The sequence below is a fragment of the Lates calcarifer genome, unplaced genomic scaffold (genome assembly GCF_001640805.2).
Source record: "Lates calcarifer isolate ASB-BC8 unplaced genomic scaffold, TLL_Latcal_v3 _unitig_5006_quiver_581, whole genome shotgun sequence".
In the NCBI taxonomy this organism is placed as follows: domain Eukaryota; kingdom Metazoa; phylum Chordata; class Actinopteri; family Centropomidae; genus Lates; species Lates calcarifer.
In genome coordinates this window covers 137,815-161,014 of record NW_026117230.1, presented here as the reverse complement: position 1 = coordinate 161,014, position 23,200 = coordinate 137,815, and the positions used below count along the sequence as shown (strand labels likewise).

Below are 23,200 nucleotides of genomic sequence, written 5' to 3'. Positions count from 1 at the left end.
AGAAACAGAGGTGATCACTAAACTTGATGAAAAAATAAAAAAAAAATTAAAATACATCACAACTGATTTATATTTCTCAACAGATTCATGATAAAATATTTACTGGTTCAGACAGAAATATTTTTTGCTCCTTTAACAGTCAGCTTCAAACTTTCCTCTGTGATAAAGCTTATAGTTTATAGCTTATATAGCTGGATCAGACCTGAACCATCCCTTAGTTCTACTGCTATATGCCTAGACTGCCGGAGGATTTCCCATGATACCCTGAGCTTCTCTCTCTCTTTCCATCAGTATAGATTTATATCCCATAAATATATGTTACTAACTCAATATCTTCCCTCTCTCGTAGTATTGTGTTCTTCCATCTCTCTTTCCTCTTCTGTCACTTTCTGCCTCTGGAGCTGCAGAGTCTGATTTGTGATGACAGGCTTCCTGCTGCTCCTACAGCCCTTCACAACACCTGCCTTTTTTTTCTAGAAATTATTTACTTTACCACTTTACATCTTTACATGGAGTCTGTGTTATGCTGTGTTCTCCTATCCCTTTTCTCTCTGTTTTAGATGGCCGCCGATTTGTTGGGTCTCTCTCTGTAAATACCTATTTTAAAGAGTATGGTCTAGACCTGCTCTGTATTAAAAGTGCCTTGAGATGACTTTTTTTGTGATAAGGCGCTATATAAATAAAATTGAATTGAATTGAATTGAAAAGGGCAGTTCCAGGAGTTTTTAATCACTCTCCTTAACATTGTGATATAGGACATCTTTGTTTGGCCGCGGCTGATGTATGAACTCTACTCAGTGTCATTCTGATTTACATAACACAGAATCATAAAGAAGATTATCTTTACAGAGTAAAGACCTGACATTACTTTAACTGTAACTGCCTTTAACAAGAGGAAACCTCCAACAGAACAGATCTGAAGTCAGAGAGGACAGACTACAGTTAATGACCTGCAGTGTGATATGAACCAATCAGAAGTTTGGAAACCAGGTCAAAGCCAGGTCAACCCTCAGAGCCACAACAGACACATTTATGGGAAATATACCAGAATTAAAACACACTCTTGATATATAATATGTTATCTAAGAAGTAAAGGAGCAAAGAACTGAGCTGATTCTAACAGTTTGCTTTAGGGAAGAAGAAGAAGGGAATTATTCTGTGTTTTGATTTATAGGGAATCATCCCGGCTGAGTGACAGGTGATGACAGTGTTCTTCTCCATCACAACATCTGTCACAAAGTTACTCAACAGCCATGACACCAGCAACTTTTAAAATGTGATATGCCCAAACCTTTACCAAATATGGACGGGTTTGCTTCGACACTAGTCATCAGTTACACAACATCCGAGCTCAGGACAGTTTACCCTGCAGTCCCGATGACCTCTTCATACTCTATGTACTCCTTATACCCCGAGTACTGCCCTGCTTCATCAGTGTCTCCTTCTATTCCCTGGGTCAGTCTCCATACACCAACGACCTCCTTCATCCTGAGTAACCCCCACCCCACCCCCACCACACAGGAAAGACCAGGATCGATCAGCCTCAGTGAGCTGCTCCTTCCAGGTCATCCCAGGAGAATGGAGGGTCCAGATACCCCACAGTACCCATGATGCCCAACCCGTGGCGTCCCAAGGTGTAGGAGAATATTCCTGGGGTACAATTTACCTGTTGCTGATGCTAATCCAAAGGCCTCCCTGAATTAGAGCAGTCCCTATGGTCTGTCTGTTTCAACAAAAAAAAAGACTTAAAATGATAAAAACAAACATTAAGAGGCTGAAATGGGAACTCACCCAACAGGGTCTTCAAGAGACCAGGAATCATCAGCATCTGTCCTCATGACTGCTGCCACACAGCTGTTTCATCTCCAGCCTGAAACATGTTCTGTTGGTTTGTATAAAAAAAACATAAGATGAGAATCTGAGCAGCAAAAAATTTTTTGAATTCTGACAGTAACAGAAAATTCTGATGAAATATGTTTAAAGTTAACTCACCATTAGCTCATAGTTAGCTTAGTGTTAGCACTCAGCAGGTATCAGCTAAATGCCAAGTTCAACAGCACCATCTGAAGTCCAGTCAGAGTTTGACATGAACACCTGTGTTAGAGGTCTTTATAAGACCTCCACAAGGCTGGATCTGATCACAGAGACACCTGAACCTGGCTTCAATAAATCATTATTTTTAAAAAAGAAAGAAACCCAGAGTGAAGGTAACGTACTTGTCAGTAAACTGTCTGAAAATACTTTAATATTACCAACATGCAGGAGACATAGTGACAAAACTGCACCACAGTGATAACAAACCACATCCACACAATCTGGACTCAAGGTTTTACACATAAACCCATGCTGCTTTCATGTGCAGTCAGAAATATCACAATCATATAAACATGTAGGAATTAAGGCAGTGAAGGGACATGACACCAAAACCAGTTCAGCAGAAGAACAATGACAACAAACAGGATTTTTGTTGCAGGATCCTTCAGCACCAGAAAGCAACACAAATATTTTTACTTCCAACTAAGGGGAACAAGGAGTTTACAAGGAGCCCTTGAAAAAAGCATTTAAACACAACATCATCAGAACATGTTAACACTGACCTCTGCCGCCACCTTTGGTTCTTAAAGGAGCAGACCACTTTTTATATTTTAGCCCTTTCACTACAAGTCCTGTTCACTCCTGTCTGATTATTTTCCAAATCATGAGTCAGTCATTAATTTACGTCCTTTCAGATCTCTTTCAGCTCATTTTGTCTAAGCAGCTGCTTCATTTCCACTTTAACTTTTTGGTCCATATTTAAGATATATGTTTCCCGACACAGTTAGCCTAAGTTAAGCTAAATTAGCAACAGTGGCGCACAAAGGGAAAACATGTTATATGAGGACAGTTTGTTGGCTGAATTTGTGATCTGATACAAGAATAAGCCCTGATGTTGTAAAGATGAGGAGGAGGTAGAAATTTCCATGACAGAAAACTGAGTCCTTTATCATCCTGTATCAGGACCATGGATGTATTTTAAAAACTGGATGGTGGACTATTAGTATTTTTTATTTAATTGTATTCTATTTTAGTTTTCTCTCAACACAGTGGATAATAACTCACATTTGCAGCAGTTTTACCAATGTCTCTTTTCAAATGGGGGTCTATAAGGAAAAAGATTTTGAGTATTTTTTTTAGCCGCAGTACCGTGACTGACCACAGACTGACTGGAGGCGTCATTTCACATCTGTTAATACATCCATGATCAGGACACATAAGGACGTTACCACCACTGAAGACCAGAGTTTAACTTGGTCAAAGATTTATACTCTTTTCTTTATATCTGGTCTCAGAGGCCAGGAGCATGCTGGGAAATGTTCACATATGGTAAACAAAAAAAAATGTTTGAAATACACAGAAATAATAAACAAACTGCTCCATATACACAGAAACCACCAGCTGCTGTTTACAGAGAAATATTTAAATCATGAACTCTGCTGTCAGCTGAAAACCTTGTATCTCCATTTATTAGTACACAATGAAGTAAATGTAAACAAGATTAGAGGTTGTCACATGGCAGGAGACACACACACACACACACACACACACACACACACACACAGTCAGGCAGTGTATTGTTCTAATCTGGTCTGATCTGGTTTGGTCCTGTACTGTCCTGTCCTGTCTGGTCTGGTATGGTTTAGTCCTGTCCTGTCTGGTTTGGTTTGGTCTGGTCTGGACATGTTCCCATGGATTTGGTCAGTCTCTCAGTGAGTCTCAGTCCAGGAGGTAACCCAGTGCTTCGGTGACTTCCTGCTCCTGGACGAGAAGGCGTGGTCCTGGATCAGGAAGCCGTCAGAGTCTGTGTACTGCTGCTGTTTGTCTTTACCCATAATCCTCCCCTGGTGGAGCTCTGCCGTCCGCCACACCACTTGACGCACAAAGAACCCACACTGCACAGAAGACAGGATCACTGTCAGAAAACATGTCTGTCCACAGAGCAGGAGGAAGCAGAGACAGTCAGTCAAGTAAATGGGTAAACAGGTTGAGCAGGTGAATAGATACACAGGTAAACAGGTAGACAGGTAAACAGGTTGAACAGTTGAATAGATACACAGGTAAACAGGTAAACAGGTGGATAGGTAAACAGGTGAACAGATAAACAGGCGGACTGGTGTACTGAAGAGAACTGGAGCTGATTTGAAGGCAAAGGGGGCATTACTGAGAAATAAAACCATGGCTTTTATTTTGAAAGTATCTTCACTTGACCGTTAGAGTGTTTCAACTTCTGTACAGGGTCAGAATCAGTGTCTGACTGTTTATCTGTTTAATGAAAAGACAGAGAGCACTGATCAATACAGATCAATACAGTTATTGACAAACTGATTGATCAGATGCAGAATGAGTCAGAGCAGCTGGAAAAAAAGAGGAAAGGAAGAAAAGAGTTAGTTAGTGATGAAATTCCTCCACCTCTGGACTGACTGCTGAGGGAAAACAGCCAGCAACATCAGTAACAGTAACAGTCAGTGACACTCAGTGACAGTCAATAACAGTGAGTAACAGTCAGTAACCAGGCAGTAACAGACAGCTGGTCCTTACAGCAGGGTTCTCTGGCAGCACTGTGCCCTCACTCAGAGCTCCTCGGTCAGCCCCTCGTGCTCTGACGGCTGACTCTTCATGTGGGCCTTCTGGGTCTTTGCCTCGTACAGCTCTCTGGTGCTGGCTCTCCTGAAGAACCCACACTGAACAGCAGGGGGCGACACAACAGCACTTTACCAACCACGAGGTGATGATGAGAGAATTAACTCATGATGGAGTTTGATCTGGACCTAGAACCAGAACCAGGCATAAAACAGACATTTACCTTCCAGAGCACCAGGCAGATCAGAGCCAGCAGTAAGACTCCAGCCAGGACAGACACCACGATGATCCACAAAGGGGCGCCAGAGTCCACCTGATGACCCAGGTCTGGATAAATGGAGACCTCAATCTTCAGAGGAAGAGGTGATTCAGGAGGGAGCAGTCAGTAATCAGTCAGTAACCAGCAGGAGGTAACGTAGGACGAATTAAAAATCACTTCAGACTAGACAAACACTGCTGGCTGTAGGGAGCACTGTCTGGATCTTACCTCAGCGCTCTGAGGCTCCATGTTGATGGTGGGTTTGTTGGTCTGCAGCTTCAGAGTCACCCGGCCTCGAACCAACACACTCCTGGCATCACTGTAGTCCTGAAACACACAGGATGAACACTGTCTGTCAGTGGCTATGTAGCAGTAGTAGTTGGGTTTGGGAGAGTATTATGATTATTATTATCTGTTGAAGTTGCAGTAGTTATTGTCGCTCTGTTTTTGAAGAAAAATACCACAACTTGCATCATGTTGCACCAATCGTTTGGGTCTCTGTAAATATAACAATATAAAGATTTCGGTCTAAACCTGCTAGATATGAAAAGTTCCTTTAGATAACTTCTGTTGTGATTTAGTGCTATGTAAATAAAAACTCACTTGAAAGCAAAAAAGCAAAGAGGTAACAGAGGGGACAGCAGGGCTGTGTTGTTCTGGATATGAAAGGTTCATGAATGATTTGGCTGCTACACATCAATGGATCAGTTCTGTCTACAACACCTTGTGTTGTTGCAGTTTAGTTGCACAGAAACAACACTTGATTAAAGTTGAATTAAAATGAACTGAAGGAGTCTGTACCTCGATCATGGTGGAGTTCCACAGTCTGGCTCTGACAGTCAGAGTCGCTGAGTTGTTCATGTTGATCAACGGACAGACGAACGTCACACATCTAGCTCCCTGTGCACAGTCCTGTACACAAACACACATTTCTACTTTTACATCTCTGAGGAAATCTGCATTTGTTCCTTAGATCAAAAACCTCTAGCAGGTTTTAAAAAAGCCTTTCATGTTTGTAGTTTCATGATGATCTTTGTTTTATTAAATCTGGAGTGCCCCCATGTGTTCAGCTGCAGAACTGCACATATAGGCCTCATAGAGGTAACGTCTTGTGTTTGTACCAGAGCGTAGGACTTTTTCTTCTTTCCCTGCAGGGGGACAACAGGTGGAGTTTTTTCACTCTGCTGTTCCTTCTTCTCCTTCACCTCTTCCTCCTTCAGACTCCTCCTCCCCCTCTTCTTTTCCTTCTCCTTTGCCAGCTGAGAAAACAGGAACAAAAATCATCACTGACAGGACACATAATCAGATGGTGGAGGATCAGACAGTGACAGTGACATCTCTGTTAGGATAAACTGGAACTGGACTTTATTTTGAAAGGAATCCCTGAGGCTGATGTTGCCATGGTTACCACGAGGTTGAGAGGGTTGATGATGTTGGGAGGACGACAGCGAGGCTCTGAGGTTCCGTTCACTTGGATCTCCGTGAGGTACAGCAGCCACTTCCCATTGGACACTTCCCTCGGCCAATCAAACTCCACCTCCAGGTTACCGAGGTGACCCAGCGGCTTCCCACTGATGTGCACCTGTTGGAGAAGGTGATGGTTTACACCTGGTCTGTTCACACATCACTGACAGATCAGACTGACTTTAGACAAACCCGGAAGGTGAAGAGCAGCAGACTGCCGATGTCCTCCGTCGTCTTCATGGCCGACTCACCAATCACATGACCACTGAAGGGGGTGGGGTCTGGATGACTGATTCTGTCAGGACACAATCAACCCATGAGGTCATCAGGTCAAAGGTCAGAGGTCAGTATTAAACCTGCTGCGTTCACATTGTAAAGTTTAAACCATAATTGTGAGCAGCTGAGTGGGAAAACCTATTCACATCAGTCATACACTGCCAAAATAAAATCTAATAGCAACACCAACACAATCTATTCAGCTCATTTTCTAGCAGCTGTACAGTATTTGGATCTACACCGATCAGCCGCAACATTAAACCAGTGACAGGTGAAGTGAATAATATTGATCATCTTTTTATAAGCGAATATTCTGCTGGGAAACCTTGGGTCCTTCATTCATCCAGCATCTGTGGGACCTCTCTAACACTGTGTAGTTTCCTCCTCGTGTGGCCAAAACAGCTCTGACCCATTGGGATGTGGACTATGACCTCTGGGTGGGTCCTGTGGATCTTTCAGGTCCTGTGAGTTGCAGGTTGTGGCCTCCATGGATCCATTTGTTCTGGATCATCCCACAGATCCTGGAACAAATTGGGATATGGGGAGGTCAACACCTTGGGCTCTTTGTGGTGTTCCTGGCGAGAGTACTGTCCTGCTGGGGGAGGCCCCCGTTTCCATTGGGAGGTATGCTTGGTCTACGACAATGTTTAGGTGGTGGTACGAGTCAAAGTAACATCCAGATGAGAGAAGGAGCCATGGTTTCCCAGCAGAAACACAAGATGAGTTGTTCAGTTCGTGATGGTCAATATTGAGGCTGATTTGTGTAGTTTCACATCATCTTAGAATAACATGTGAACAGCACCAGGCAGCGTTTCATTGTGTTTGTACTCACAGAATGAGGGATGTCTGCAGAGAATACTCCACCAACATGGAGACAGAGAGAGGAGAAAGATCCGACTGTTCGCTGAGCCTGAAGACACAAAAAGACATGAATGAATGTTGGTCCAGTAAAACACATTTAGAGAAGTGTCTGTGTGGGTGTTAGTGTGTGTCATACGTGGACAGCTGCAGCAGAGACAGGATCTCTCTGGTGTCCAAACTGATGTCAGATGGCTGAAATATGATCAACACCTGAACCTGAAACACAGAAAGAAATGAAGCATCAGGCAGGAGTACTGCAGTACAGACAGTAATATAGAAAGCAGTACAAACAGTAGTACAGACAGTAGTAGTAGTACCACAGATTCAGCAGTTATAATATGATCTACAATGTTGTTTACCTTCTGGTTGCTTTTGAACGGGTTCCCCAGCTCACACAGAAGAACAGTGTCACCAGAACACTTCACTGGTGCTGAGGTGTCACCCTAAAGTCAAACAAACACATGACTGACTAAAGGAGAAACTAGTCCAAGTCCCAGGTTCTTTTTTTTTTTTTTTAAATAAAGTCTCTGCAGTCCATCGAAAGTTTGTACAACAAAAATGAAGAACTCGTGTCCACTTCATGTGTTAGTTAAACACAAATGTTGTTCCTGTTTTACTCACAACTCAAAAAGAATCAGCCCTCTTCCCTGCTTTAACTGGTCATGCTCAGTAACTTAAATTGCAGCCTCAGAATAAATATCCTCTCATACGCAGACGACACTCTGGTCTACTACATTATCACCACTATATTATCTGCTAAAAGCTAGATGACAGAAACCTTGATCTTCATTACCTTTGTTCGAACTGCTGAGTAACTGAGAGAAGGTGGGATGCTAATGTTCAAAATGGCATTATGAGCGTCCTCTGCTGGTCGGTCCAGTGACGGTATGTTGCTGATGTTAATCTCCAGAGACAGTCTTTTTATGCTGCCATTGTAGTGCAAAACCTGACTACCATTCTGCCTGAAAATACACAACACATACACACAGAAACACATCAGCAACATGATGGCAGCACCCTGAGGCCAGCTGAGACAAATGAGCTGAGAGATGGTGCAGTAGTCATTTCAGGTCTTGTGACTTTTGTGATGTCAGAGAGCTGTCAATCATCTGATAAACTACCACCACCCTTTTAACAGTCCAAATCTCCAGTCGATGATCAAAATCAAGAGTCAAATCATCTCCCAAGTCATATCTCTTGTCTTTGGGGTTGAGTCTGAATGAAATCCCAGATTCACATCCCCAGGTTCATGGAAATATTCAAGTCAAACAGAACAAGTGCATGTTACTCTCAATTCAATTAGTGAAGTCTTTTAGGTTAATCATGAGTCAGGTCTCAGGTCAAGTCCTTTAAGGTAGCTCTGCGTTAACTTACAATTCCAATCCCAGGTTTTCCCAGGTCTTTAGGGGAAGATTCAAGTCAAGTCTTCCATCCTTAAGAGCAAGTCCAAGTTATGTCTTTAGGGGTCCAAGTCCAAGTTAAGTCTCGTGTCCTGCAAGTTCAAGTCCAAGTCTCTGGGCAAGTCCCAGGTCCTTTGAGGCAAGTCCAAGGCAACTTCCAGTTTCTTAAGGCCAAGTCTAAATAAAGTCTTACAATCACAGGCCTCAGCAACAGGTGCTTTAATGATATTAGAGTTATGGCAACATTTTCAGAGCACACCGAGGCATGTTAGCAGTGAGAGTAATGTAGAAATGAAACTAGACACTGTGGACTGGAGGAAGACTTTAGGGGGACTCAGCAGCAAAAACTGGTCAGTGTGGTCAGATTCATGCAGTGAAATCACAAAACCAACAAATAAATTTGACAAAGAAAGAAGAGCATGAAATTAATTACTGACAGTCTGACATGAAGGAGGGATTCACTCACATGGGGAACGGTTTCTGGTTTCCATCTGTGAACTGGGCTGTCATCTGCAGGTTACTATGGCAACGGTTATCAGAACCACAGGCCTTCTGGATGTGGATCTAAGAGATGGAAAAAATTCATAAGACACGTTCAGACAGTGAGTTTCACATCAGTGTAATGTAAAACAAAGTTCTCTGACATTAGACAGGTTAGGATCTGGGTTTTAACCAGTACTGCTGAGGGTTCTGATGCAGGTTCTGAGGGGTATTTTTAAAAGTGAGTTCTGATGGATTTTGACCTGGATTCTAACTGCTTATCACTTTAACTCTTCCAGGTAAGTGGGTTCTTCCAGGTTCTGACCTCAGTTTTAATGGGTGCTGTTTAGGTCTGACCTCAGATCTGATTTTGATCTGGTTTCTGATTCTGGTTCTGAGAGTGATGTTAAGTTTTTATGTGGGCTTTGCCTGGTTGTCATTAATGAACTGGGCTGGGTTCTGAGCTAGGTTCTGATCAGGCTCTGATGCGTTCTTACCTAGATACTGACTAGTTTTTGATTTTGGCCTGGGTTCAAACCTGGGTCCTGATGGGCTCTGTTTGGTTCTGTCTGGAATTATAATAGTTCCTGGGACATTCTGGATTGTTCTGTAAGTTCTGACCTGTTTTCTGATGGGTTGAGGTGTCTGGCTCAGCACAGGGAAGCGTTTCAGGTCTTGCACAACATTTCTGTTCTTGGGAAGCTTCTCGTGCAGAGAGACATTCAGGGAGAAAACCAGAGGTTCCACTTTGTCTTCGATCAGACTCTGAAGAACACAAACAAACAGAACAGAACCTCAGCAACACTTTACATGAGAGGAACTGTTCTACTGTTCATGCTGTTTGTTTCAGACCAGTCTCTGCCGCAAACAGCATCAGGACACATAATGGGGACTCAACAGAACATAAAGCCGTCTGAACACTGAGTCTCTGCAGGTCTCAGGTCTGTGCAGGTCTCAGGTCTCTGCAGGTTAATTTAAATGAAGAGAAACTGCTGCTTGAGAGGAAACCAGCCTGAAGGCAGATGGATGATTTGGACAGTGACCAGCAGGAATGTGAAGTAAACAGGATTTATAGTTACTGGAATAAATGAATGAAAAACAATGTGCTGATGTGACTGGGCTGAGACATGTCAGTGTCTCTTAGTCATCACACTCTGAACATCAACACAGGACAACAGACAACAAAGCTGAAAACAAGCAGAGAAAACTGGGGCAGAAATACAAACATGCTGATAAGACTGACATGCAGACGTGACAGGACGTGCAGAACATCATGAACTTTACTTCAACCTGTACCATTCAATGATTTTACCTGAAAACACCCACCAATGCACTATAGGGAGCAGTACGAAAAACTTTCTTGTTTCAAAACATTATTTATAAAACTATCAAACTGTGGCTCTCAGAGATCATCAGCAAGTTGTTCTAGGATCTTGAACAGAGAGTTTAGTGTTTTCCCTCTAAGCTCTGGTGAAGCAGGATGTGAACTGTTAACAGCTGACTGATTAAAGCTTGGCAGTAAAAAGTCTTGATGTTCAGCATCAGTCAGTCTTATCACATGCAGCAGAACTTCCTCATTATCTGAAACTCTCTGCTGAAATGCATCAGATGTGTTTAACCACAGAAATCAACATTTAGAGTCAAGCCACAAACATTTTCATGAGTTTGGGTTATCTCTTCTTATTAATGGTAGTAATAGTTGTTGTATCATTAGCATTTATTTTACTCAGTTGTGTATTTAACTGAATGATCTGTGGGTTCGTCTGTTTGAAAACTTTCTCGCCTCTAATTGCTCTTTGATGGATAAATAAAGTTTTTTGAATTGATCTGAACTGAACCTGATTCTCAGCCTCCGTTTTTTTCCCCTCAGATAAAAACATCCGAGCATCTGCTGCTCAGATCATCAGTGAGGTTCCTGATTTTCAGAGGATCAGCCTTGTAGATTTTAATAAGCTCTTTTCTACATCCACCTTCAGGACAGATGTGGCTGTGATGACAACTGCAGCCTGTAGGGGGCGCTGACCCTTATCTCACCTGCAGTCCGACTTCTAGGGTTTCACAGAGTTTTTTCGGCATTGGCAGGGAGCCGGAGAACATGCTCTTCCCGTTGTCACGGAACCGAAGGCGGGGCTTGATACTGGTGACATCGGCGGTCACGGTGAAGTGGACGACTGAGAGAAGAAGAAGCAACACACACCGTCAGAAATAAAAAGAGTAAAGTTTTACAACAGCTTCAAACACAAAGTGACAGTTCATCAGGAAAAGAAACGAAATGAAGAAAACAAAAGGAAAACAAAGAGAAATCATTTCACTCAGACAGAGATATAACTGATCAGACTGAATCATCGATTTGTTCACTGACTCAGTCTTTACATGATGATAAAACTGATCCACACAATAAAAGAATTTGCAGTATTTCAATTTGTTACTTAAACAAAAAGGCTAAGGTGGAAAAGTGGAGTGAATTGAATAAAAGTAAAAACTGGAGCTCAGAACCTCAGAGAACGCTGTTCTCTAGTTAGAGAATACGGAACCACAGAACCTGGGGAATAACTGTGTTAAAACCTGGGGAAATGCATATAAAAGAAATATAGTACCTAAAATTAAACTTCAGAAAAGAGAGATTAGAATAAAACATAAAGCTCCGTATCTTTTTATACACTCCACTGTGTATTTAAAAACAGTGGAAATCCTTTTTCAGGCCATAAACAATAACCTTTTTGTTTGTATTCAATATTCATCATGATGTTAATTGATTAAAATGTAAAATAACTGAGGATTTAAATTTGGAATTTAATGTAATTGTGTTTTTTTTTACTTTGGTCTTACAGCTCTGATATTCTGGGTTTTTATTTTATTTTATTTTTTGATTGATATTTTTGTGGGTAGGGTTTCAGCCTGTTCCTTTGTCAGTTATGTACTGTGACTAAATTTGTGGGAAATTACTTGTTTTTCATGATGCATATGACTGAAATAAAAACAATTTATTCATATTCATTCATTGGTTTATATTTAACAGGTGGTCAAAGGATCAGTTACAGGATCAGCTCAGACATGACACCTGAACATCAAAATGTTTTAAACTGATTATTCAGTTGAATTATTTAGATTCATAAAGGAACATTTCAAAAAGTTCACCATCACCAGATTTAGTCATGTTCAGCATTTCTCATGTTTCTATATGAACTCAGCCGGAGTCTTATATTTCTATCTGCAGCTGATGAAATATTATTTTAAATGATTATTTTATTGTTTTCCTTTGGTTCAGAGTTCGTACAGTCTGAAGAACTGGACTCACATTTTCTCTGTTTTCAGTCTTTAACAGATTCATGTTTCTGAATGAATCAATAATTAATAATCATTAGTGTGTATGTGTGTATGTGTGTGTGTGTGTGTGTGTGTAGAGGTTTTGGTGTCATAGCAACAGTGTGACCTCATCTCTGATTGGTCAAATTAACAAGACAGATGTAGGACACACAGAGCTCTCACAGAAATAGGTGTGTGTGTGTGTGTGTGTGTGTGTGTGTGTGTTTCTCAGATGTAATAATATCAGTTTCTGTAATGTGATTTATCATTCAGAGAAACACAGAGGACAAAAGGACACACAAGGACACAGCATGATGTCATCTGTGTGTGTGTGTGTGTGTGTGTGTGTGTGTGTGTGTGTGTGTGTCACTTTTCTGATTAACAGCAGGCTTTAATTGACAGCTTTGTTCTGTCGATCAGTCAGCTTGGTTAAGTAGCTGAAAGTACACACAGGAAACTGTTGATGATCATTAATGACTCTGGACCATAAACAGACTCGTTAGCATCGTGTCCTCATAAACACCACATCTGTCAGGTTAGTATGTTAGCATTAGCACAGATCCCTGGAAACAGGAAACTGATGTCAGTCAATGATCCTGTTTGTCTCACTTTTTTTCCTTTCAGGTTTGTTTCTCTTTTGTTTCTCTGTTTTTTCATCAGTCAAAGGAAGAAAAGTTTGTTTTTATAAACAGAGAGGAGCAAAGAGGACAGGTATCAGAGAGGACAGGTGAGCAGTGAGGAAAGGTATCAGAGATGACAGATATCAGAGAGGACAGGTGAGCAGAGAGGAAAGGTATCAGAGATGACAGATATCAGAGAGGACAGGTGAGCAGAGAGGAAAGGTATCAGAGATGACAGATATCAGAGAGGACAGGTGAGCAGAGAGGACAGGTATCAGAGAGGACAGGTGAGCAGAGAGGACTGGTGAGCAGAGAGGACAGGTATCAGAGAGGACAGGTGAGCAGAGAGGACAGATATCAGAGAGGACAGGTGAGCAGTGAGGACTGGTGAGCAGAGAGGAAAGGTATCAGAGATGACAGATATCAGAGAGGACAGGTGAGCAGAGAGGACAGGTGAGCAGAGAGGACTGGTGAGCAGAGAGGACAGGTATCAGAGAGGACAGGTGAGCAGCTCAGGTAGAGGCTGGTTCAGCTTCAGGTCATTAAACATCCTAACCTGCAGCAGCTCAGTTCTCACATTGCTGGTAACATAGGTACCAATAAAACACCTGCCCACAGGTGAGCTAGAGGAAAACATGAGTCTGTGGAAGCAGTGGATGGTCTCACAGGTGAGGAGTGTTGTCCTGGGAAATTGAACCTGTGATATGAGGAGTGTCTCTGTTATTCTTTCTAATCTGTGGAGGCAGACGAGCAGCAGACTGCAGCAGTGGAGCCTGTATGGCCGTCTGATTCCTGTTATCATGGCTCAGCTAATTATACTGAACCAGCTGGACTCTGTGGACTCTGTGCTCAGATGGAGCAGCTCAACCTTGAGCTGGAGACAGAGCTATGTCATCTTTTCTCCCAGACCCTGTCCTCCTGGTCCCACAGAATCCTGGTCCTCCACCGGCCTGTCTCCACTGTACCAACATTTACCAGCCTCTGCTCTGTCTGAACCAGGAGACACTAAAACCTGTTTAACTGACACTGAACATCTGTGGGTTTCACTCTGTTCGTCTCACTCAGGCACAGACTCATTATTTCCCTGTTTTAAGTTTTTATTTGAACTCCTCCATTATTCTGAATATATATAAGCTAATCTGCTCTGTGTTTACAAACAAATAAATAAATAAACTGATTGACTGATTGTCTTTTTGATTGATTGTGTCTCAAACCAAACCTACAACTCTGGTTATTTTCAAGGCACCAGTTCACTTTACTGTGCTGAGCTCAGAGATGAAGTCACATCAGTTCACATCTGGACAGAGGCTCAGTCTGTGAATCACTGCCTGTAAACTTGTTGTTGTTGTTGTTTACTCACTGATGTTGTCTCTGTCGCTCTTCTCTCCAGTGCTGAAATTGTAGGAGAGACACACCTTCACCTGAATACTGACACACGAAAACACACTGAGTTAGCCTGTTAGCTTGTTAGCCTGTTAGCTTGTTAGCAAGTATCATCTGTGAATCTCACCAGAAATCGCAGTTGTTCGGGTCAACAACGTCTGGAGAAACTGAGAGTGTTTTCTTGAGGTGAATGACTGGTCGAGTTCTGAGGAATCAGTCAATCATTTAAAAAATCAGCTGAGTCAAATCATCAATAACATGACAGCTTCGTAGATTATCATCACTGACTCAAATAAATAATCACCATGTAAATGTCTGTCAGTGGTAGTTACAGATACGACCTAGTTCTGTGAGGCTGGTGCATTACATCCACAGTTCACTGTTGTAGTTACGTTCATTTCTACTACTTTTTAATTGTTACTCATATTACATTTTCTGTCTAGTAAACACTGACATTTTAATTTGGAGAATTGTAAGAAGGAAACAGGTTTAAGACTTTTATTCTTCCTGCTCCTGTTAAACCACAAAGTGTTTATGTTGTTTTGAACAGTAAGTAGTTGTAGGTAGTTGTTTAAGTAGGTGTTTAAAGTACCTGAGCAGAGCGACAGTGTCATCCAGAGAACCAACCACCAGGTCTGGATATTTGTTCTTATCAACATCCAGACCTGCAGTCAGTGAGTACCCAAAAGTCCTGAACCGAGGAGAGATGCTGCTGCCCCTGATCACCTGCACAGGGGTAGGGGGTGGGGGGAGAGGCCTGTATTACTATTTTTGTGAGGACCAACTTTCAACAGTCACACTGAGATTCAGGTTCAGGTTCAGGGTTTGGGTCCTGGGAATGCATCACGTTAGTGAGGGTCCTCACAGATAGAGAAAGATAGCTGTGTGTGTGTGAGACCTGGCTTGGTTCTGTAGAGACCCCCTTACTGCTCCCGGTCCAGATCATCACACTTCCTCTTTCATGGAATGGAGCTCCGACTGCGAAGTCTGAAATACAACAATCACTCATCACTCTGACTGATGATGAAACATGAACACCATGTTATCGTCAGTATAACGCTGCATTCTCACCTTGGAAGCCGTCTTGGTTCAGGTCTCCTGCAGCACTAACAGCCATACCAAACGCAGATCCGGCTGGTCCTCTCAACACCACGCTGGGTTTAGAATCAAAGCCTCCTCCTGAGTTCATGTAGACGTAAACTGCCCCACCCGCCTCTGGCTGACGATGGAAGTAAAAAGGAGCACCCACCAGCAGGTCGTTCCACCTGTTGGACAGAAAACCTTCATCAACCTTTCAACGTTTTCTGACTTCAGATTTAATGTTTGAGTTTTATCCTCATCTCCTCACTGCTGCTGATGGAAGAGAGTGCAGCTGAAAATGAAAAGGTTTAAAGCCATAAACTTTGAGTGATTTTGAGAGAACAATGAGGTTTTTTTTTTTTACCCATCGTTGTTGATGTCGGTGGTTGCCACGGTGTTACCGAAGTATGATCCTGTCTGTTCACCGCGGAGCCTCTGCTGAATCACCAGCTCCTTAGACCGTTTCACCGCCAACAGCACAGAGCCAAAACTGTCATTTTTATTGTCCTTAGGAGCTCCTGTTCAGCAATGAAACAATCAATAGATCAATAGATGATTCCATCTCTTAGTGAGTGGATGTGAGGGGTGAAAGTAAAACCGTCCATCACCTGTTACTATGGTTTCATCCTCCTTAGAGAGAAGACGACGAGCCTGAGTGACTGAATATCCTGAAAACAAACACAGGTCATATCAGAGGTGATGGTCCAGGTTCTCAGAGTGACCCCCATCACACCAGGCTGGGACCAGGTCTGATCTGATCCCTGAGTGCTTCATGATGACTGATGTTCTGCAGCTTTTGTTTTCTCTGGTTTCTTTCTTTTCTTATTCAGTCACACACATTGAATCATATCAGTTCACACCTGATTTAAAGGGATTTAAAGGGACAGTTCACCTATATAAATGTTCCTCTCTTCCATTTTGTGAAAGAAGCTCTTCTGGGTGTCATAGACATCGTCAGGATTCATCCAGGAAACGTGGACATTTCCTACAACACACACACACGTACACACACACACACACACACACACACACACAAGAAATTAAACAAACTTGTGATGATCAATAGAAGAGAGTAGAATAGAGTAGAGTGGTACCTTGCCATTCATAGCTTCCAGGTGATCCGACGATGACCTCAGTCTGAGTGATGGAGGCTGAGATCCCCATGTTACACATGGCTTCACCTCTGACATCATCCAGGTGACTAAACACACACACACACAAGTTTACTGACTGTATCATGGGTCATGTGACTGATGTGGTGATGTGGGTCATGTGACCTACCTGCAGGGCTGCTTTAGGTTCTGCCAGTGCATATCGCTGTCATCGTACTGCAGGTCGTTTCCACGGAGATAACATCGACCAATCATCTGTCTGAGTTTTAACGGTCCGAAGAGTTTAACGAAGCGATGACCGCAGGCCTGGAAGGAGGACACAGGGTTAGTTAGTTGGTTAGCTAACTAGTTTGCCAGTTAGTTGGTTAGGTTGGTTATTTATTTTTCAGTCAGGTTAGTCAGGTTAACAGTTAATTAGTTGGTTTGATGGATCATCAGTCAGTTGAGTTTACAAACAGACAGTTAGTTACCTGATAGTTAATAAGTCAGTTAGTTAGTCAGTCTGACTGAAGCTGGTGAAGTAATAGGGTTAGAGTCTCCACCTCGGTCTCCACCTCTGTATGTTGAAGAAAGTGTTTTTGTATTTTGGGTGAACTGACCCTTTACAATCATCCTGACTATTTAATCAGCCAATGAGAGCACAGACTCACCAAGACCCTGCCCCTTGGTCGTCCCTGACTGGCTACAGAGACGCCTAGCCACATGTCTTCATACAAGTCCTCAGACGGGTTCAGGTCTGGAACAGGAACAGGTCCATGTGTCAGAGCAGCAGCTGCGCTGTTTGTTTGTTCAACCACACATTAAAAATTAAGTCCTCTGATTGGCCGTAGCCATGGTTACGGCTGATTACCGCCCACTCAGGACGGAGCCTTATCGTGTGTTTGGCAGCAGCAGATAAAAGCAGCAGCTGTCTGTTCTGTCTGAGCGATGGACGACTCTTAATGCACCAGGACACAGATAACATCAGACGTTCAGCCCCGAGTCCTGACTGTCAGGCTCAGAGCAGCCTGCTCTGTGATTGGCTGACACAAACCTCAACACTACACACTAACCAGAGACCAAATCAAATCAGATTAGATTAAATGAATGAACCCTAATGAACCTGTGTTGTGTTCAGAGAGGTCAGAAGTGCAGGACTCACCTGGATCTATGAGCTTCATTCTGCTGCAGTCTGATTGGTCCATGGTGATCGGGCAGACATACACTCCTCCTGTTTGATTGGCTGAAACACCAGGCTCCGCCTTCTCCCTGGGAGCTCCAACCAATAGCCTTTAAGCATGAGAGAGGTGAGACAGGTGAGAAGGTCTGTGACCTGCAGTCCCAGATACTGCATCCTGGAACTCCTTCAAGGACCCTGGAATTTCTTTCAAATACAGCTTTTGAATGCATCATGGAACTTATTCAATGACACCTTGAATATACTGAAAGGACACAAGTTGCCTTTAATCAATCACTGAAATTGTTCAAGGACCCTGGAACGTCTTGAAATGCCCCACAGGCATTTTAAAGCATCCTGGATTTCCTCTGAGGACACCTGGAACGTCCTGGAGGACTCTGGGTCAGAGAGACGTTAATAAATCTGAGTTGTGTTCCTTTGTTGTTGTTATGGTCCTGGAATAAATGAAGAAACGTCTGAGTCTCAAGGACACACGCACGCACACGCACACGCACACACACAGATGGAGGACAGGAAACAGACAATGACAGACAGAGGTCTGCTGTCTCCTTTGTGTTAGTTATTTAATTTGTCGTCGTCTGATCAGCTGATCAGCCGAGGTCATGTGACTCAGATCAGCTTGAGAAATAAACACAGTGTTGATCAGGAACCTGAAGCAGCTGCTGTTTTTTTCACACACATCAACAAACTGACTGAGAACAATACTACGACTCCCAAGGTGCATTTCACCAACAGCCAATCACACGTCTCCTGTCAGTAACAGCAGAACAGAATCAGCTCTGATTTGATCCTCGTCTCCATGGAAACCTCCCTCGAGGTATCGTAGTGTTTAGAACCCCCCCCCACACACACACACACAGCTCAGACTGGAACAATGTGTGAAATGTGTCCAAACAGCTGTGAATTTATTTAAAGTGACACAACTGAGTGTGTGTGAGTGTGTGTGTCAGTATGTGTGTGTGTGTCAGTGTGTGAATGTGTGTGAGTATTCATTTCCTGTCTCGTGCTCAGAGCTGATCCTCAGGTGTGTTACCATGGCGATGACATCACAGGTGTCACGTGTCACAGATGGATATCAGCTCCAACCACTAAAATCTGCCTGGAAGCTCTTCAAGGCCCATGCAACCATTTTCAAGGACTGCTGCTGCCGCCTCAAGGGCCTTCTCCAGGTGTCTGATGAGTAGGACTCTGAACCAATCAGAGGAGACATCGACCTCCTGACCTCTGAACTCCCACGGGAGACGACATCATTACTGTGTGTGTGTGTGTGTGTGTGTGTGTGTGTGTGTGTGTGTGGTCCATTAACAGCCAATCCAATTAGAGAACAGAAAGAGACGGTTGTCATGGTGACAGTGGAGACGGACAGTCCTGCGACCTCTGACTGACCTCTGAGCTCAGACTGAGTCAGACCTGGTCCAGCTGCTGGACTGGAACAGACCAAAAACCTCCTGGAATTTCCTCAAGGATCCTTTTAACCTCCTCAAGCACCCCTACACTCTGTAACCCACAGAACCTCCAAGGACCTCAGAAACATATTCAATGACCTGAAAACCTTCCCAAGGACTCCTCATTAAACTGCTTTACAGACCCCTGGAACATCTATCAGGATTTCAAGGACCCCTACATCATCCTTGATAAGTTCAGTGTGTCCTGGAACCTCTTCAAGGACCTGTGGAACCTCTTCAAGGCCCCCCTCCTCCTCTACCTGATGCACTGTTTTCTCAGACTCCAGGAGAATCCAACACATTATTAATGCTGCAGGGCGTCACCTGACTGAGAGTGTGTGTGTGTGCGTGTGTGTGTGTGTGTATCTGTGAATTCCTGTTGTGTAACAGAGTTTAAAATATTTTTCATTCACATGCACAGAGTTATTACACTACAACACACACACTGACCACTGAGTGTTCAGACAGAGGAAAACAGTCTGCTGGTGTTTGTTGTTGTTGTCGTTGTTGTTGACAGTGAACATCAGCCTTGTATTAATTCATTTCACTTGCAGCGACATGGAGAGTCCTCCTTCCTATCAAACTGTTTCAGTTCAGTTGAACAGAGACAGAGTTTCTCAGACAGTCAGTCAGTTCAGACCTACACCACCAAAACCAGACTTCTTGTTTGTGCCACCACATGACACCTGTCGGCCTATCAGAGAGCAGCACATCACTCTCTCTGTGACTTTGTCTCTTCAGTGGAGTTTTCAGAGGAAGATGTGGTTTCATGGCTCCTTGTGAGCAGTTCACAGTCAAACCACAATGACAGGCAAAGTACAGCCCAAACAGTCTGAGAAAATACTGACAATCATTTACCTGGGCACACCTGAGAACCAGACATAGACCTGAACCTGAGACAGGGTCAGACAGGTAACAGTCATACAGGTGTGCAGACAGACAGGTGTATAGTTAGAAAGGTGTTTACTCACAGGTAGGCGTCTGTCTTCAGGTCTTGGTGCAGGGCGACAGACAGTCCAAACAAACTTTCGTTCCTTCCCGTCTTCAGCAGCGGGAACGACGTGTCGAGGTTAAATGCCAAACACACACTGACACACACACTCACACACAACACACACACACCTGACGCCATGGGGAAACACACCTGAGAGGACGACAACAACAACATTATGTCACTGTCTGACAGGTAAAACACAACAACATCTGTAAAGTTGAGGATAATTAATTATTAATGTTTGTTGGTTTATTGTTTTTTAATCAGTGTGTTGAAGTCATGTGACCTGCTGAACACTCTCACCTGGTGAACAGGTGTCTACCTGGTCTAACACCTGTCTCTCTGACTGATGTCAGTATTTCCTGAGGAGTAGCTCAGGGCTCTCTACTGGATCCTGCTGATTTGTTTCTATGCAGACGATGCTGTGTTGTACTTATCAGCACTTTTTAAAAAATGTTTTTAACTAGTTAGTTAGTATTTTAGAGATTGTTTGTACTGGAGGTATTTCACATTTATGTAGTAACTCAGTATACTGTTGTGTTGTTGCTTTTAATCATTGTCACCTGACCACTTAAAATAAGAATAATTTAAGAAATAAACGACTGAGCTGAACTGACCTGAGTCACCAAAGTAAAACTTCCTCTGATGTTTTAGTGTGTAAATCATAACTGTATCATCATTCATTAACTGGACCAAACATTATTATTTTCAGTGTAATTCTCTGGTAAAAATCATTAATTTCACTGTTAAATTAATTAATTTTTGTGTGATGACCATAGAGATGATGGTTGGAGATGAAGCTGCTTGTTGTTCTTTCTGATGATGAATAATAATAAACTGTATTTTTCCTCTGTGTTCAGAATCTAACTCAGATTATTGGCATCAGTACTTTTACTTCAGTGAAGATGAGAGTATTTGTTCAAACACTGATGCTAAAAATCAGAGTTAAGTTTATCGAGTACTCAGGAAACTGGAGCTATTACAGAGACATCAACTAATGAGGAACAGAAAAACAGATGAAGCAACAAGCAAGCTCTCCACTCAGCCTCTGGACCTGAAGAAACCTTTCAGACCTGAAACATCTTCAAGAAACTAAAACAAGTTTCCAGTTTCCTTCAGCTCTGACACTAAAGATCACACTGAGCTACAGACAGAACGGAAGTCATCATGTGGATCCTCCAGTCAGACCGAGTCCATTAAAAACTCAGACATTCCATCTTTAACATCATGACTCTCAATCCTGTTTCTTGTTGTTTTTCTTCGTACCTCTGCTCTGACAGTAATAGATTACTTCTCTCCTCCTCCTCTGACTCTATCATTAAATGCAGCTGATAAAGAAAACTTGAACATTAATTTTACATCACTTCAGTTCGTTGATGATTCTAATCAAACTGTACTTTTCTCTCAGAGTATTTTTTACGAAGCAGTATTAGTACTTTTACTTCAGATGAGAACTTGGTTCTGATTAAATCCTTAAAGTCACAGTTCAATAATCTGCAGTTTGAAGACAAAACAAAGATTCAAACCTCTCAGCTCCTCTGTCTGTAACTGACAGGTCGTTGGTTTGATTCCCACTCTGCTCTGACTGACTTTTCCACCGGCTGCAGACAACTGATCTGCACACGCTCAGTCTCCCTCTCTATATATATCAACCCCACGCCCCACCCCTCCCCCCACCCTCATTCTCATTCTTCAGTCGTGCTCGCTCGCCCTGAAATGAAATCATGTCTGTGTGTGTCCTTAACCCGCCCACACACACACACACACACGCACGCGCGCGCGCACACACACACACACACACACACACACACGCACGCGCACACACACACACACACACACACACACACACACACAGAGTAAGAGAGAGAGGGGCCATAAATGGATTTGGGCGTGCAAGGGGCACCTTGATTGTCTCTCTCTCTCTCCACACACACCCTCCTGTTTTGAATGTGTGTGTGAAAGTAAATGTTTTACCAACATTATGAGGTCTGAACTTTGATTGCACGCACACACACACACACACACAGACACACACCTCCTTATTTCAGCTTCCTGTCTTTGTGAGAACTTCCTTTTTTCTCCTTTTTCTGATTTTCAGCCACAAACTTCATCAGCCTCACACACACAGTTATTCTTCCGTTCAACAACATCGTGTCACTGTGATACGACAACACACACACTGTTCACACACTGACAGGACAACGTCTAACTTATTGTCTTGTTAATCACAGAACTAATGAGGTTGATGAATAATGAGCTCAGAGGGGTTTTTTTTTTATTTGTGTTTATTGTATGAACAGAGAGAAGAGGAAGAAGCTCAGAGTTTGATCTGTTCATGAACTCAACATCAGCTCTATTCTCAGGGATCAGCACATTGTTCACAGCTCAGGTAAGTGTTCAGGTAACTGTTCAGATAAGTGTTCAGGTGAATCTGTTCTGAGGAAACTCTCCTGTTCCAAGAATCAAACTACTATTGGTTGTTGACTAAGTGAGAAATAAACTCATTATTGTTGTTATTAAATTAATGATTCATGTCTGTGTTTATTTATCATCGTCCTCTGTTACAGTTTTATGAACTTCTCACTCTGATATCTGTGGAAACTAAAGATCTGAACACTGCATCTAAATAACTTAAAGCAGCAGTGTGTAGGATTTACTGACATCCAGTGGTGAGAACTCAGACTGCAGCCAGCTGAACACCTGTCCCCTGAACTCTCCCTCTCTTA

General features: G+C 42.8%; 1 protein-coding gene across 3 annotated transcripts; it reads right to left on the bottom strand.

The window, feature by feature from the left end:
• Window positions 1-2,202: 2,202 nt before the first annotated feature.
• On the bottom strand, window positions 2,203-22,101 carry LOC108873251 (integrin alpha-3). Of its 3 annotated transcripts, XM_051068586.1 has the most exons (29): window positions 22,001-22,101; window positions 20,452-20,624; window positions 18,000-18,127; window positions 17,509-17,594; window positions 17,028-17,164; window positions 16,841-16,947; window positions 16,639-16,731; window positions 16,355-16,414; window positions 16,111-16,264; window positions 15,738-15,931; window positions 15,565-15,653; window positions 15,259-15,392; window positions 14,794-14,871; window positions 14,644-14,711; window positions 11,392-11,528; window positions 9,979-10,122; window positions 9,344-9,441; window positions 8,271-8,439; window positions 7,837-7,920; window positions 7,614-7,693; window positions 7,449-7,526; window positions 6,533-6,635; window positions 6,285-6,458; window positions 5,998-6,135; window positions 5,678-5,788; window positions 5,105-5,203; window positions 4,841-4,966; window positions 4,576-4,718; window positions 3,780-3,929 (listed from the first exon to the last, which is right to left on the bottom strand). In XM_051068586.1, the coding sequence occupies exons 2-28, from the start codon at window positions 20,610-20,612 to the stop codon at window positions 4,608-4,610; spliced, it is 3,141 nt and encodes a 1,046-aa protein (XP_050924543.1). In that variant the 5' UTR covers window positions 20,613-20,624; window positions 22,001-22,101; the 3' UTR covers window positions 3,780-3,929; window positions 4,576-4,607. The 3 variants fall into 3 exon arrangements, with proteins under 3 accessions (XP_018516934.1, XP_050924544.1, XP_050924543.1); XM_018661418.2 differs by lacking the exon at window positions 4,576-4,718 and having other exon boundaries at window positions 2,203-3,929; XM_051068587.1 differs by lacking the exons at window positions 4,576-4,718; window positions 17,509-17,594; window positions 20,452-20,624; window positions 22,001-22,101 and having other exon boundaries at window positions 2,203-3,929.
• Window positions 22,102-23,200: the final 1,099 nt, after the last annotated feature.

What these genes read in the sequence shown, in the direction of transcription:
- LOC108873251 (XM_018661418.2), bottom strand. Translation starts at nt 20,612, where the DNA reads ATGGCGTCAGGTGTGTGTGTGTTGTGTGTGAGTGTGTGTGTCAGTGTG. An exon ending in AACCAGAAACCGTTCCCCAT is followed by an intron (nt 8,440 to 9,343) that starts GTGAGTGAATCC and finishes GTGTATTTTCAG; the next exon opens with GCAGAATGGTAGTCAGGTTT. An exon ending in TGCTGCTCTTCACCTTCCGG is followed by an intron (nt 6,459 to 6,532) that starts GTTTGTCTAAAG and finishes CTTCTCCAACAG; the next exon opens with GTGCACATCAGTGGGAAGCC.